Consider the following 14,226-nt stretch of genomic DNA (forward strand, 5'->3'; position numbering starts at 1 on the left):
ATTTAGAAGTATGTCTTTACGTAATTTTTTATAATCACTATTGGATTTTTATTATATGTTTTGACAGACTGCATTTCACTGTCTTTTGTAACTATTTTGGTTTAGTTATTTTTTTAAGGTTGTGGTGTAACATAACCTATATGTTACCTTTTTGTCTATTTGGGTTAAATTATATATTATCCTCAGATAAAAAATATTATATATATTATTATATATTTCAGGGCATACGTTTTTATTTATATTTTTGCTATATTCGTGAGTGTAGTAGCTATGTGCTTAATTTTTGCTGGAACTATTTTCTGTGTTTTTTGTATAATAAACTTCCTCTTTTGGTATTTATTTGGCTGCCTTTACTATCTATTTGTTGACTTGTTGTTCCTAACTGTCACATTTATTCTCTAAAAGGTCGCTGTGAGAAATGAAGCCAACCCTAGCTAGCATTTAAAAAGGGTGGTTACACCTTTGAACCTTGACATGTTGCCAATCCATAGCAGGACAAGCAACCTTTACCACTAACATACACATGGGTCATTTAAAAGAGTCCAATTAACCTAATCTCAAACCTCAATGTTCAAGGGTTTATAAATGAGGCCTTTCTACCCAAAAAAAGGCCATGGCCCAGAGTAGGACACACAACTGTGATTAACACCACTGACATCCTATGCAGTGTATGAACTCTTGCTAATATGTAGAGCTTTTACTAACAATTTTGATGGTTTTATATGTAGTTGAATTTCAAATATGTACTCTCGGGATTTGCTTAATTAAAAAGTATGTATGAAAATGTATTAAAAGCTCACCGAAGTGGTGGCTAAGGACGCAGACTCCTGTCTAGAAGGTTGCAGGTTTGAATCCATAGCATTTTGCTTTTAGCAATTTAACAGCTAAGCTGAATTTGACTGTAACTACATGTTTCATGTCTGGATTAGATGTTAAACAAGTCTTTTTGCTCATTCTGTAGGCATAGCAGTGGCCAACAGCTACATCTAGAATCACAAATATTTGTTTCCAACTGTTCAATGGAGTCACTGCTGCAAGAGATGGCGACTAGAGACCGACACATAAGAAGGGTTATTTAATTTGCTCTTTGCATGGTACATTATCACAATGGAGAAATACACTCAAATGCTTGGTATTCTTAAGCCCTGGGGAACAAGTAAATCTTCAGAGCAAGGGTCTTTAATGTGTTTCAGGCCAAGGACCAAACTGATGATGTATATTGCATAAAACTGTGTTTTATATTACCAGTACTAAGCTGTTCAAATAACACAGGTTTTTATATCCATGTTTTTTATTTTACACATGATAAGGTTCAGTTAGTGTCTGTGACACTGCCATTTATGACCACAGCCTGTAAACTGGTGATGTGTATGTTAAGACTTTTAATTTGTGTATAAAATATCTGGAAAATTACTGAAAGATTTGTAATTTTAGATCTTTTTGGAGGTTGTTCCATGTCCATGGTACATAGTAGGAGAATGCAGCTGCAACTTGTTTCTCTTTGGTGTTTGGTTCTAGTGTTGGTGTGTTGGAGAATATCTTACATAATTTGACATGTAAGTACTGGCCTACATAAAACCTCAGGCTGTTGTATGTGTCAGGATTCTTCATTCATATGATGTAGATACTTTCTTCAAAAACTGCATTACCTCCAGCATTAGTAATTGGTTTGTTTTCCTGCATCAGTGATAGTATTCTGAAGTAGAATGAATAGATGAAGGGAACATCATTCAGTTTCCAATACTGATCCTATACTGATATGTTTACTGCTTGTGTATAAAACGGTTCAGGTATATAAAATACTCTATTCTACTCTGTTGGGCTGTTTCAGTCTAGACCATAATGCTGAATCAATCCAGATTTTCACAATATGGTCATGAATGAATGTCACTGTTTGTCTGAATCTATAGAAACATAATTTCAAGCCTTGTAACGACACAATGTTATTATGCACCATTATGCACACCTCTGCTCTCCTATTGGAAATGTATATGTACATTTAAAATGTTCACTTTCCCATTTCCCATTTCAACATGAATACTGTGACTTACAGTGATTTAAAATTACTTTTCAACCTATTATATCTGATTTCTTTGAGCAAAGCTCAGAGGACCATGTGGCTGTGCAGATTTTCTTTGTTGCATATACAAACATAAAGGTCAAAGCCTTTATTCTCACCTAAACAGTTATCATAATGGCATTATTGTATTTTAATTTCTGTACTCAAGAATGTGTTCTAGTAAAGGTCAGGTGAATTTACCACCCATAAAAGTGCTCTTACATGCTTAGGTGAAGGTGTCATTTTTAAACACTGACTCTGTGCCTTCAACACATATAGATGGATGAAACACAGAAGTAAGAGCAGCAGCCTGGGGAGAAATTGTCTCAAGACTTGATGAGATTGGTGTTTAAATGTGGATGATAACACAGTTCAAAAACATCTATTTAAGTCTACACTGTTTTTGAATACAAAATACAACATTATATTTTTCTATTTTTATGCTATTACTCATAAATCCATAGGATTGAATATGTCTTTTCATGTTATTTATGTTTTTATTATTAACTGCAATCAATTATTAACTAAAATATTCCATCAATGCATCTGAAAACAAATTGATTTAACATCTTTTTCAGCTTAAACCTGATTTTGAATGTCTGAATTCAAAGGCAGAGGCTCTTCTTCATGTCCTTGGACCTGCTGTGCAGTTATTTATCTTTGCTAGAATTTATTTATGAAGATAAATCACCACCAGGTCCAGTTTCTCAAATGTCATCATCAGCATAAACATTAAGCATTTGACCATTTCTAAACTACTTTTATTATTATATATTTATGTGTTTGCTTCAGGGGTTTAAGTTAGCCACGGGCTAATTCAACCATTTAGCTAAAGTGGCTATCTTTATTTTATGTATTTCTGTCCTGATTATGCATCACCATGTTATGTTTAGGCTTTATTTTCTCACACACATGCTGTTCATTTTTCATCATATATTTCTTAAATATTACTATGTACAGCGAATCATGAAGTATTTCGGGCTCTTAAGCCTGGATTTGACAGTTTTTGGCACACTTTACATATCTGACATTGATGTTTATTGACATGATCAAATGTTTATTTATAGATTTATATTGTGATATAATTATTCCTTTGAAAATGAGACATGTATAAAGAGTTTTGATGGAACTCTTTAAATACTGATAGTACAGGAATTAAAACACCAGGCTTGGTACTTACAACCTTAATATTGACATTAATGTGAATTTTTTAATATCATTTCATTAGAGATGGTGTATTTAAAAACAGATTCCAATTTAATACCATTTCTTTACCCCATTAAAACAAACCAACAAAACAAAGAAACAAAGAAATAAACCTTTAGTTTGACTTTTCTGCAGCACCAACACCATTGACTGAAAAAAAATATATGTATGTCATCTAAAGGTTAAAATTGTGACTTAACAAGTAAAAAGAATTCGTAATAATAATAAAAAAAAATACAACTCACTTCTCAACATCTAGGGTTGGTGTTTCAGACCCAGCAAAGGAATAAAGAATTCCTAGTACCACCTTAATGGTCCCAGAGCCAAGTGCCCCTGGAAGAAAGACTCTTTAAGGCAATAAAAGCAATTTCCAAAGATAATTGAGAACATGTTTCAATACATATGCATGAAAAAAGGCTTTTGCCAGCGACTCATATGCCTCGGTAATTGATTGAGGGGATGACCTGTTCTATTAAATGTTATTTGAGAACCATCAAAACGTGCAAAAAATGTGCAAATTGCTCCAGCTTGTATGTGAATTAATACCTCATTCATCATCATTATGAGTTGATAAGTTAATTTAACCATTTCATTCTGTCTTAATGGGCTATAGTTGAATTAATGTCATGTAATATATGAAAGTAACATTTGAACAGAGGCAATGATTTGAGACAAACCCAGCAGAGACTACTTTAGAAGCATAATGGCTGCATAAATCTCATCAGGCTGCAGTTGGTTGATGTTGCTCGTTCTCTTGAACATTTTCGTGGAATATGTTTAACAGAGTGATGTGGAAATGGACCAACCTGAGGAGGATGTAGCCACAGTCTGCAGCAGTGTTGGCTGAATTTTGATTGATTGAGTCTGTTTGTTGATGGTAACAGCTGGCATGGCAGTTGTAAACACGGATGCATTCAATTCAAATGTGAGAACAATATGGTTTGGGATGCGAACCGAGGGACGTTCAAGTGTAGAAATCTCACAGTTGTTGGATAGAGGTTGTCCTCGACGGAGCAGTGCTTCAGGAAACTTTTCAAAGACTCAGCTCATACCTTCAAGGCTTCAAGATAATCTGAATAAAAATTACCGATGAATTATTAAATCTCACAGTTGTTGGTTCATTATCTGCCTTCATTTTCAATAGATAACTCACACAATAGGTGTGTGTTGAAACCTTACAGTTAGAGGCAAAATGAATATATTCAAAATAAATAGCTAGTGTTATCTACTTCACCAGAATTTTTCAGTTTACTCACATGAAATATTTAAGCTGTTTTATTATTGATAAAATCAATTTGATATTAACTAAGTTTATGCTAAAGCACTAAAGAGACACTAAAGCAGATGCAATAGGCCAGGATAGTCTACTAATTTATTAAGGAAAAGAAATCACTGGAAAGTTTTTTTTTTTGAGGAAAGCCCATGCTGACCTAATTCACAATATGAAAACTGCTCTTAAAACTGAACATCCAGACCCTTCTAATTGGCTTTGCTGTGCAAGCTGTACTGATGATAAACTGTCCACACTGATCATTGAATTCTGGAACGCCTAATGTACATACATATATATATATATAGTAAATATAAACAACAAGAACCAGAGAGTGGTTTAAGCAGTCTGTTTTACCAGTCCGATGTATTCTGATTGTAACCTATTAAAAGAGAATGAAGAGAATGTCATTTTAAAACAAAACAAATGTTAATTAAAAAAAACGTGGCCCAAAGAAGTTATTTTGTGACCCATCTGTGGGGCCCCAGCCAATCGTTTGAAAATGACCGATTTTAAAATTTGAGCCGCTCTCAATCTTTTTGACTTTACCGCTCTATGACCATGTTTGACCGTTGCAGTCAGGAGGTGTTAAAAAAACAAAACCAAAACAAAACAAACAAAAAAAGTTCCACCTTAAATGCATTTTTGGCCCCGCTCGCTCCCTGTAGTTGAGGGTTTTTGTCCTCCCGCAGCAGCTGTCACCCTGCATTACTCGCAGTCAGCTAAATGAAACATTATTCTAAACATATGCATCGTAATCAGTCCGGTCACACTTACAAGAACACGCGTTAATAAGGCAATCAATCACTCTGGAACAAGCAAGTTGTTCTGTAACAGCTCATAAACAGTGTGTAATGAAGAATTGGAGGTTAGCGTGACACGGCGCTGATCAGATAATCAATGTCAAAGATGCGATGAATGTCAGTAAATGTACTTTTCATGTCGTTTCTATAAAATCCCCAATTTACAACAAGCGGTTCAATTACCCTGAAAATACAGTCAATTAAACGGGGCTGATTGGACAGTAGGGGCAGGATCATCGATCTTTGCATTTCTATCTCGCTGCTGGACATTTAATTTGGTTTTTCTATTAGCACCGAAATAAAGAAAATATAAAATATATTAAACAAGCCAGAGATTTATTTTCTTGTCAAAAACCATTCAGTGAAGGTGACAGACACTCCTCTGCATTATGATGAATTCTGTTTTTTCTCCCCCCGCACTCTCGCACATTGGATACAGAACTAATCGTGTTATTGTGGCCGCTGTTTCCCTGCCCTCTTGTCTTGTCCCTTTCACACCTCCATCCATCTCAAGGCTCTTTGTTGCATGGCTTTACAAGCCTCACTGTTTTAGTCAAGAGCAAGGGAAACATGGCGATACATCACGCCCATATTTGCTGCCCCTGATCCTATTTCTATAATGGGGACGTTAAAAAAAACACAACTTATCTTCAAGTTCCCCCCAGGGGTTTTTTTCTGGAGAGGGCTATATTTTAGGCATGCACAATTAACGACAGTATCAGCTTGTATCATTTAGAGGTAATGTAAAAATAATGGTAAATTATAGGGCCAGAATGACCCGTGATGGCAGGCCTCATATTCCCCGTAGCTTTGCACGTAACACTTTAATTAATGTTTCACACGGTGTTTTGTGTTATAATGGAGGGGCATTTAATGGGGATCTATGTAGACACACACACACACACAAACACACACACACCTACATCCATCTATCTACATCTATATATATATAGATATAGATATATATAGATAGATGTTGATGTGTTTGTGTGTGCAGAGTTTATGTTGTATATAATATTACGTTATATATTATATATATTGTGAACACTTTATATATTTTTTTATCGTTTATATATAGCCATAGTATATATTAAATGTACTGATATATAAATATGCTAACTTTAAGGTATATAAATGTATTGATAATATATGTGGGCTGAAACGACCATAATATATATGATATAATATTAGTTTAGTAACCCGAATGTGTAAACAACCCAAACCATTTTAGGTTTCGCCTTTTTTTTTTTTTATACAAATGACGATTATGTTAAAATGTTTTTTAATTTTGTAATTGAGGAGTCTATTTATTATCACCAATGAAAACAACTGAACTCACTGACACTGAGTTTTTGATTCTTTTGTAATTAAAAAGATGCTCTGATCTTTTCTAAAAATGAATAATTAGTTTTTAAGAAATAAAAAACCCAGGTCAAAAAAATGTGTAAACATTTTTTTTATTTTCCAAGAACAAACACGATCAATAAATAACATGATTTTTTTTACATTTCATATTGCACATATTTCCCCCCAAGTTAAAATATTTAAATTCATACAGTCATTGATATTTTACATACAGTGATATAGTTACAACAGAGACTCAGGGACAACAAAAAGCCAATACTGTTTCCCGTCCTTTAATTGCAGCTCCTTCATCAGCCCTTAATCAAAGCCTGTTTTTAAGTGGATCACGAAATTATCCTTTACTTCAGTCTCTTTTTTTTCCCCTTCTTTTCTCCATTGAAACACAGATCATAAAAAGTGGACCTGTGGTGTGTTTGGGGACCAAATCGTTCAGCTGCTACAGTGTCCACCCAGTGTTTTAACAATAAAAAACGTGAAGCAAGTTTTACCAAATAAATAAATAAATAAATAATGGAATTAAAAAGTAAATTAATAAATATTGGGGAATAAAAAATAAATAACCCCCCCAACAAACTACCATTCACAGTTAAGGAAGTATTTCCCAGGCTGATCTTTACTCATGTCGTTTTCTATAAATAACCGCCATCAGTAGGACTTCTCATGATACTTAAAAAAAATCCACGATTTACAGTTCACATGTTTAATAATTAACATATTGGCTGATGTCCCAACAGGAACGAATAAAATAGCACGTAGCCATTTTTATTTTAATATTATTGTTATTATCATTTTTACAGGCGCAGACAGACTGTAAAGGCAGACTGTTCTCATCTCAGCTCCTGTCTTTGTGCTGACTGAGGAGCTCCAACCGGAAATACAGAGAAAATACTATATGAAAATACTGCCTCTGATATAACGAGCTTCAGCAGTGTAAACGACAAGGACAGTGAATGCATCATGGCATCCCCCATCATCCAGAAAAGAACATTTTGAGTGGGGGGGCGGGCGGGGCTTTATATGCTGCTGTGTATGGAACATATTTTAGCCTTTCCATTCGTCACATTTATACAGTGCATATTGGTCTATGTGTGTGTGTGTGTGTGTGTGTGTGTGTACCAGGACTGTCGCTTTGTTCCAGGTCTTTTGTATGTCTAATGACTTCCCTCCGCGGGTTGTTAGCACTTGACAGCGGGTCTCCAAACGAGGAACTTTCCTACAGCCACGTATTCAAAGAAGCTCCATCTAGGTACATGATTGGCAATTTTTGTCATGATCCCTTCATTATTAACATAAAAATTGACACCGAAGACGCGGTGCAAAATCATATGCACCTTCCAGCTGATTAGGAGCGTCCCCACAGAGCAGAGGCGGCTTTGCTGTCCAAAATCACAGTCTATTAGGCCTTAGTGAGGAGAGATATGCTGCAGAGCAGAAAAAGGGACAGGGCCTTCTGCTACATCTAAATTTAGACAGTATAATTAGCTTGAGTTTTTGTTTTCGGAACTAGAGGAGTGAAGGTATATAGCCAGGCTGGAGGATTATGGGATGTGACCCAGTCTTATAGCCACTTAAACTTTCATTTGTATATAAACAAATAAGATCCGCTTAAAATGGCGTCTTGATGTAGGTTTTGGACAGAATGAGTTCACTGGTTTTTTTTTCTCTCTCCCCCAAATCTGTATATTCAGCACAGTCCATAGAAAACTGGATCACTGGCACAAATGGCACAAGCCATTAGAAAAGTCTCTGTGAGTTGGAGGGATGAGGGTGACGAGCTTTTCTCGTCTTTTTGTTACACACAGAGATTTTTTTAATTAATTAGAAATTAATCTCCTCGTGTGTGTGTGTGTGTGTGTGTGATATTTAAAGTACAGGTCTGTGCCCCCACCGGCTAAAGTAGGACAGACGACAAAGTGTGCGTACTACGTGGGCTGCGTCAGGAGTTATCTGTTCAGTGCGCTCTCCTCTCTTTGGTCCGGCGACGGCACCGAGGTCTTGCTGAGCACCGCGGCAGAATAGGGCAGAAATCCACTCTCGGATCTTTGGCCGGACGCCGTGCAGGTAAAGTCAGCGCTGGCGCTCCTGGAGCCCTGCAGGGCGCTGGCCGCCTGGCTGCTGTGGCAGCTCAGACACGAGCAAGGCCCCGTGGCCGACGGCGCACTCACCGCCGCCGCGGCCGCCGCGGCCGCCGCAGCCGCGGATGCCGCCGCAGAGCTGTTCAGGCCCGCGGGCGACTGGTAGAGTCCCGGGTGCCTGAAGCTGCACAGGAGCTCCGGTCGGGAGTACGGGTGGGACAGCGCTCGGAAGGTGTCCAGGGGCCGGATGGAGGTGGCGAAGGGAGAGGAGGCCGCGCCGGTGGCGGCGGCCGCGGCCGCCGCCGCCCGAACGCCCAAGCGGGGGCAGCGTGCGAGTGGAAAGGGTACGGTAGACTTCCTGTGGCCGCCGCGTGCGTCATCATGTAGGTGTAGAAGCTGGGGTCTGCCGGATGAGGCCAGGACATGGCCAAACGCTGCCTTTTATCCTTCATCCGTCTGTTCTGGAACCACACCTGCACGTAAACACACAGGCGCGCACAAACACACACGCACACACACTCAAAGTCAAAACAAGAGCCATATTGAAGCTGCCATGTTGTTCTCATGAGCTCTAAATTTAGACCAGTGCCTGGTTAGAGATGAGGTCCAGGGTCTGGAAAAACACACTTTCATCCCTGTAGTCATATTAAAGCTGTCTTATAAACGTCCTGCACAGTGTTCGCTGCGTTAACCTCAGCCATAGGCTCACAACAATCCGCCATAATTTACAGTTAGCAATTATTTTAATATTCAGGAAAAATACACAGTTAAAGCTTTACATTTACACCCTCTACACGTTCAATTAAAGAAAAACAATTTCAAACGCCATTCAATAATTTGAATTAAGTACTCTCACTTTTAAGATAATTACACATTTTTGTATGGAAAAATGTCATATTTTTTTCTGACAGAAAAATTACAGTGAACAGTTGATAAACTATAAAATAAAAAACGTTTTCTACTTCCCCCGTTTTCTCCCTCAGCACAAATACACACACGCTTAAACACAGCAGATCTGTATAAATACACACACATATATCTATATATTTATACTCAGTATACACGGCTCTTACCTTAATGGTAGTTTCGGGCAGGTTTAGCGCTGCGGCCAGTTCACATCTTCTTGGTCTGGACACATAATTCTCCCGGTAAAACTCTTTCTCCAGGCGACCGATCTGTTCCCTGGTGAACGCAGTCCGGTACCGTCTGACCTGGTCCGCGTTGGAATTGTTGGATCCTCCCGAATTACCGTTCATGTTCGACAGGGAGCTGGAGCTGGTGTTGGACGTGGCTGAATTACTGTCTGAAAAGCCTGACAATTTAAAGAAAAAAAAAAATCCACGAATTATTTATAAAATCTGACCGTAGACAATAATAATAATAATAATAATAATAATAATAATAATAATAATAATAATAATAATAATAATAATAATAATAATAATAATAAACGAAATATTAATAAGATCAAACTGTTGTCTGTCTTTGTACAACAATAACAATATCAATAACAATTACAATAATAAAAAGTATTATTATTATTATATCGGCCGATAATGTTTTTATAAAGATTATTTTGTGAAAATATTAATAACAATAATAGCCGATTTAAGTCTATTTTATTCTGTAATAATAATATTAATATTAATAATAATAATGTTATTTACTTGTACGTGGACCAAAGCAGAAACAATATAACAACATCCGCCAGAATATCTTAGCATAGATGTCAAAACTAAAGAAATACCGAGTAAAAATAAAATAAAACTGACCTTTGTTGTTTTCTTTGTGCTGGCTGGGGGAGCGGTGCGACGGGCAGCCCACCTCCACATCACTGTTTATATCTGATTCTTGGGAAACTTCGGAGTAAAGGCTCATCTTCTTCCTGCTCTCCGACGAGGAAATCTCCGCCGACGAGCTGTTGTCGCTGCTGTGGTGCTGTGTGCCGAACAGACTTTCAATTTCGAACTTGCCCTTGGTCGGAATGTCCCCGAGATTTCCATGCAGAGACGAAGTTATTCTGGGGCTCAGGCGTCCTCCGTGCTGGGAGTTTTCCAGGGCCTCCAGCACTGAATTTCCAGGCGGGTCTGAGAGCCTCTTCCCGGCGACAGGACTGTGCAGACCTCTCTCCATCAATATCATCTCTTTTCTTATCCTCTCCATCATTAAGCCAGACGTTGCGAGACAAAAAAAAAGGAAAAGGAAAAAAAAAAAATAGATGCACGACACTTCTCCGAGGGGTTGGAGCACTAATGAGTTGTGTCGGGAGCTAAATCCGCATGCAACTCAAGCAACTCTCTCCAAAATAACTGTCTCTCTGCCTTCCTCTCTAAACCTTTTATATATAAATATATTAGCAAGACGCCAAAATGAAGAGAATCTGAATGCAATCGACGAGCGACTGCTCCTCAAAATGAGCCGAGCATCCTGAGCACATTCAGCATCAGCAGCAGCAGCAGCCTCAGCCTCAGCCTCAGCAGCAAAGTGTCATTCATCAAAAAGTGGTTGCTGTTCGTTGTTAAAATGCTCGGCTGACGTTGCTCCAATGATCATTTATTGTAACAGGTTTATAAGCAAATAAATAGGAGAGGGCTGTCACTTGATGATGGAGGCGGCCTTCGGTCAGACGAATAATATCCAAGTGGAGAGGAGGAGAAGAAGGAGTGAGGAGGAGAGGAGAGGAGAGCTGCTCGTCCCTGCAGGCTGATCTCCAGTCTGTTCCAGATCGCTCTTTTTGGGTTTGGCCTCTTGGGTGAAATTGACAAGTCTGATTAATAAAATGAGCGCAGCAACATTTCCCTCTTCATTTAGGAATATTATCATGCTTTGATTCACCATTGTTTCCCTCCCCTCTGTTTGCCCTCCCCCTTTCTAATCCGTCCTCTTTCATTTATTCTCCTTATTTTTATTTATTTTACCCTCTATTCCTGCCATTTAATCCCCAAGCAATGCATGTCAATGATGTACACGTTTTCGACGACACATTAAAATGAAACATTTAAACACACATTTGGACAGCTCGCTGACATTTATCCTGATTTTTAATTCTTATTTTGTTTCTCCTCTTATGTTGTGCTCTTTATTCGTCAAAGACACAATGTGATGTGGTGATCATGCTACTGTTATTACACACTGCCAAACAACAGCACACGTGTGGATTTTAAAGTACACACAAAACGGCGGTTTTAAAAGGCTGTTGCTCGGCAATTTTAAAATCAAATAAAAAAAATATGTACAACCATAGGCGACTGTTTGATATTTATCAATTTATAACATTCGTTTCATAGCTCATTCTTGTGCATTTTAATTAACAGGAAACACGATTTTAGACATTTTAACCGAAAAATATACGATTAATCATCGTTTTTAATGAAATACTCCACGGTTTAACCATTACAGAATATGTTTGATTTAGTCTCTGTTAATCTTAGTCTTATAGACCACACCAGAGCTTTGCTATTTTAGTGTATTTTTCCGATTTATCGAAAATAACATGGTTCATGTCCGTGCGGTCGCTTAATTCTAACCAGGTCTGAATGTGTAAAGACATAACAGCCATGTATGAACTCCTGCTCTCTCTCACATTGTCCACAAACGCCTTCAGATAATGCTCCTTACGTTCTTTGGCGCCCTCTGTAGGATTTTAACGCGTATTGCAAGCACTGCCACAATGGCTGGGACATCGGGACGATTCCTAAGTCTGGGGCCTCTCATACTGTACTGATGCTATTTAGCGTACACATACATACAAGGGCTAATTATTTAGCCAATACATTGGCTACTGGTTCAGATACTTGGTTATTTATTTATTTTAAAATACTTTATGGTTCAACCATTTATTATCTTAGACAACGTTTTTTTTTAGCTCCTTTAGGACTAACTTTTTGCCAATTCAATTTTGATACTTTGAATATATTTTATTTATCTTATTCATATCTAACCCAAAAGCATATACGTGTGAAAAGTTTATTACTCACCTCATTTAATGTATTTATATGTATTCTTTAAGCCTACAGTTAATTTACATAGAATTAATGTATTTGCTTTCATACTTGGCCAAAAATCTGATTATGGTTTTTTGACTCAATGGAAAACTATGTTGACCCTGAACATAGGATAACACTTCAACAACAATATCAATAAAAACAGCTATGTACATAAAAATATCAGTTGGCTGACCATCTAACAAAGGAATTCAAATACTAATTTTCTCCCCTACCTACCATCTATCATTTAGCTACTAACACTGTCAGTTTAACGTTGGTGTCAGGGAGAAGGTGGGAACCAAGTGCAGCACTAGAGAGGCAGGGACCAGTTTCAGGAAGTTTATTCATAACACAAAACTTACACATCCACTTACTGGACTCTCAAGACCTGGCAGGAACAAACAGGATCTCAGGGCAGCAAGAAGACAAGGCATGGACATCAAGGCATAGACTGAACACCACAATGACCCAACAAGGACTGAGGAAGAATAACTAAATATACAACCAGGGCCCCAGGTGACAGGAGTGAGACTAATGACAAAGACACAGGTGAATGTGATCACAGTAATCCACTCAGACACAGGCATGAAGGGAGGGAGACAGAGCAAGAGTCAGATCATAGTGAATGTATGTAGTATAATTTGCTGCGTACTCCAGGAGTCGATCAAGTACAACTATATGTGTATGTGTGTATATCTATATATAAATTCTGCATTTTTCTGTTTTCTCTTTAGTAACAGGATACATTCCAGCACCACAATGCAACAAAAATAATTCCAATAAGCCATATAAAAGTTTTAGTCAATTGTTATTGTGTGTTGTGAAGTATTGTGTCGTCTCTAGGTGTGTAACTTTCCTTTTTTGGCCTGTAAGAGGTGCTATAATACACGTTTGAAAGCTCCAAGTTTCATGTAAAACATTTTCTAGAGGGAATGAGGAAAACATTCAGGATAATTTGAAATTGAGCACTAGATTAGCATCCTCCTTCTTAGGGCTGTTCAAAAATATTGTATTGTATGTGTGTGTAATTACTGCCACCTAGTGGGTCTTTTATACACTGGGACATTTTTCATCTAGAGAACGTCCCTGATCATTTGCAACAGAAGAAAAAAATATTACAAAGAGAACGTAGTACCGTAGCTGACATTTACATGACCAAATACTTTGTGTGATCTGGTATTGATTTACTTGATTCTAGTATTTTGTCTGGCTTAGTGTTTTTTAGTGAACAAAAAAAAAAATCAAGCAAAACAACACAGCACATCATTAACTTTACCGTTTAAACACAGGGGTCTGTAAAACAACTGGTCATTTGTTCACGTATTTAATTTTAACTATAAGGGTTTAACTGTATTTATTGTGATCTATACACCTACCTGTCATCCATCCATCCATCCATCCATCTTTTTCTGTGTAATTCAGAGTCCCACACTGTAAAGATCTGCAGCTGTATATTTAAAAC

At 37.6% G+C, this 14,226-nt stretch overlaps 1 protein-coding gene across 1 annotated transcript; it reads right to left on the bottom strand.

Annotated features, from left to right (window-relative positions):
* Window positions 1-7,705: 7,705 nt before the first annotated feature.
* evx2 (even-skipped homeobox 2) lies at window positions 7,706-12,041 on the bottom strand. The gene is given in 4 exon segments (XM_008328309.3): window positions 7,706-9,104; window positions 9,107-9,251; window positions 9,852-10,090; window positions 10,551-12,041. Coding segments are annotated over 4 exon segments (1,236 nt in total). The 5' UTR covers window positions 10,945-12,041; the 3' UTR covers window positions 7,706-8,646.
* Window positions 12,042-14,226: the final 2,185 nt, after the last annotated feature.

Source organism: Cynoglossus semilaevis, chromosome 16 (assembly GCF_000523025.1).
Source record: "Cynoglossus semilaevis isolate Cse_v1.0 chromosome 16, Cse_v1.0, whole genome shotgun sequence".
Lineage (NCBI taxonomy): Eukaryota > Metazoa > Chordata > Actinopteri > Pleuronectiformes > Cynoglossidae > Cynoglossus > Cynoglossus semilaevis.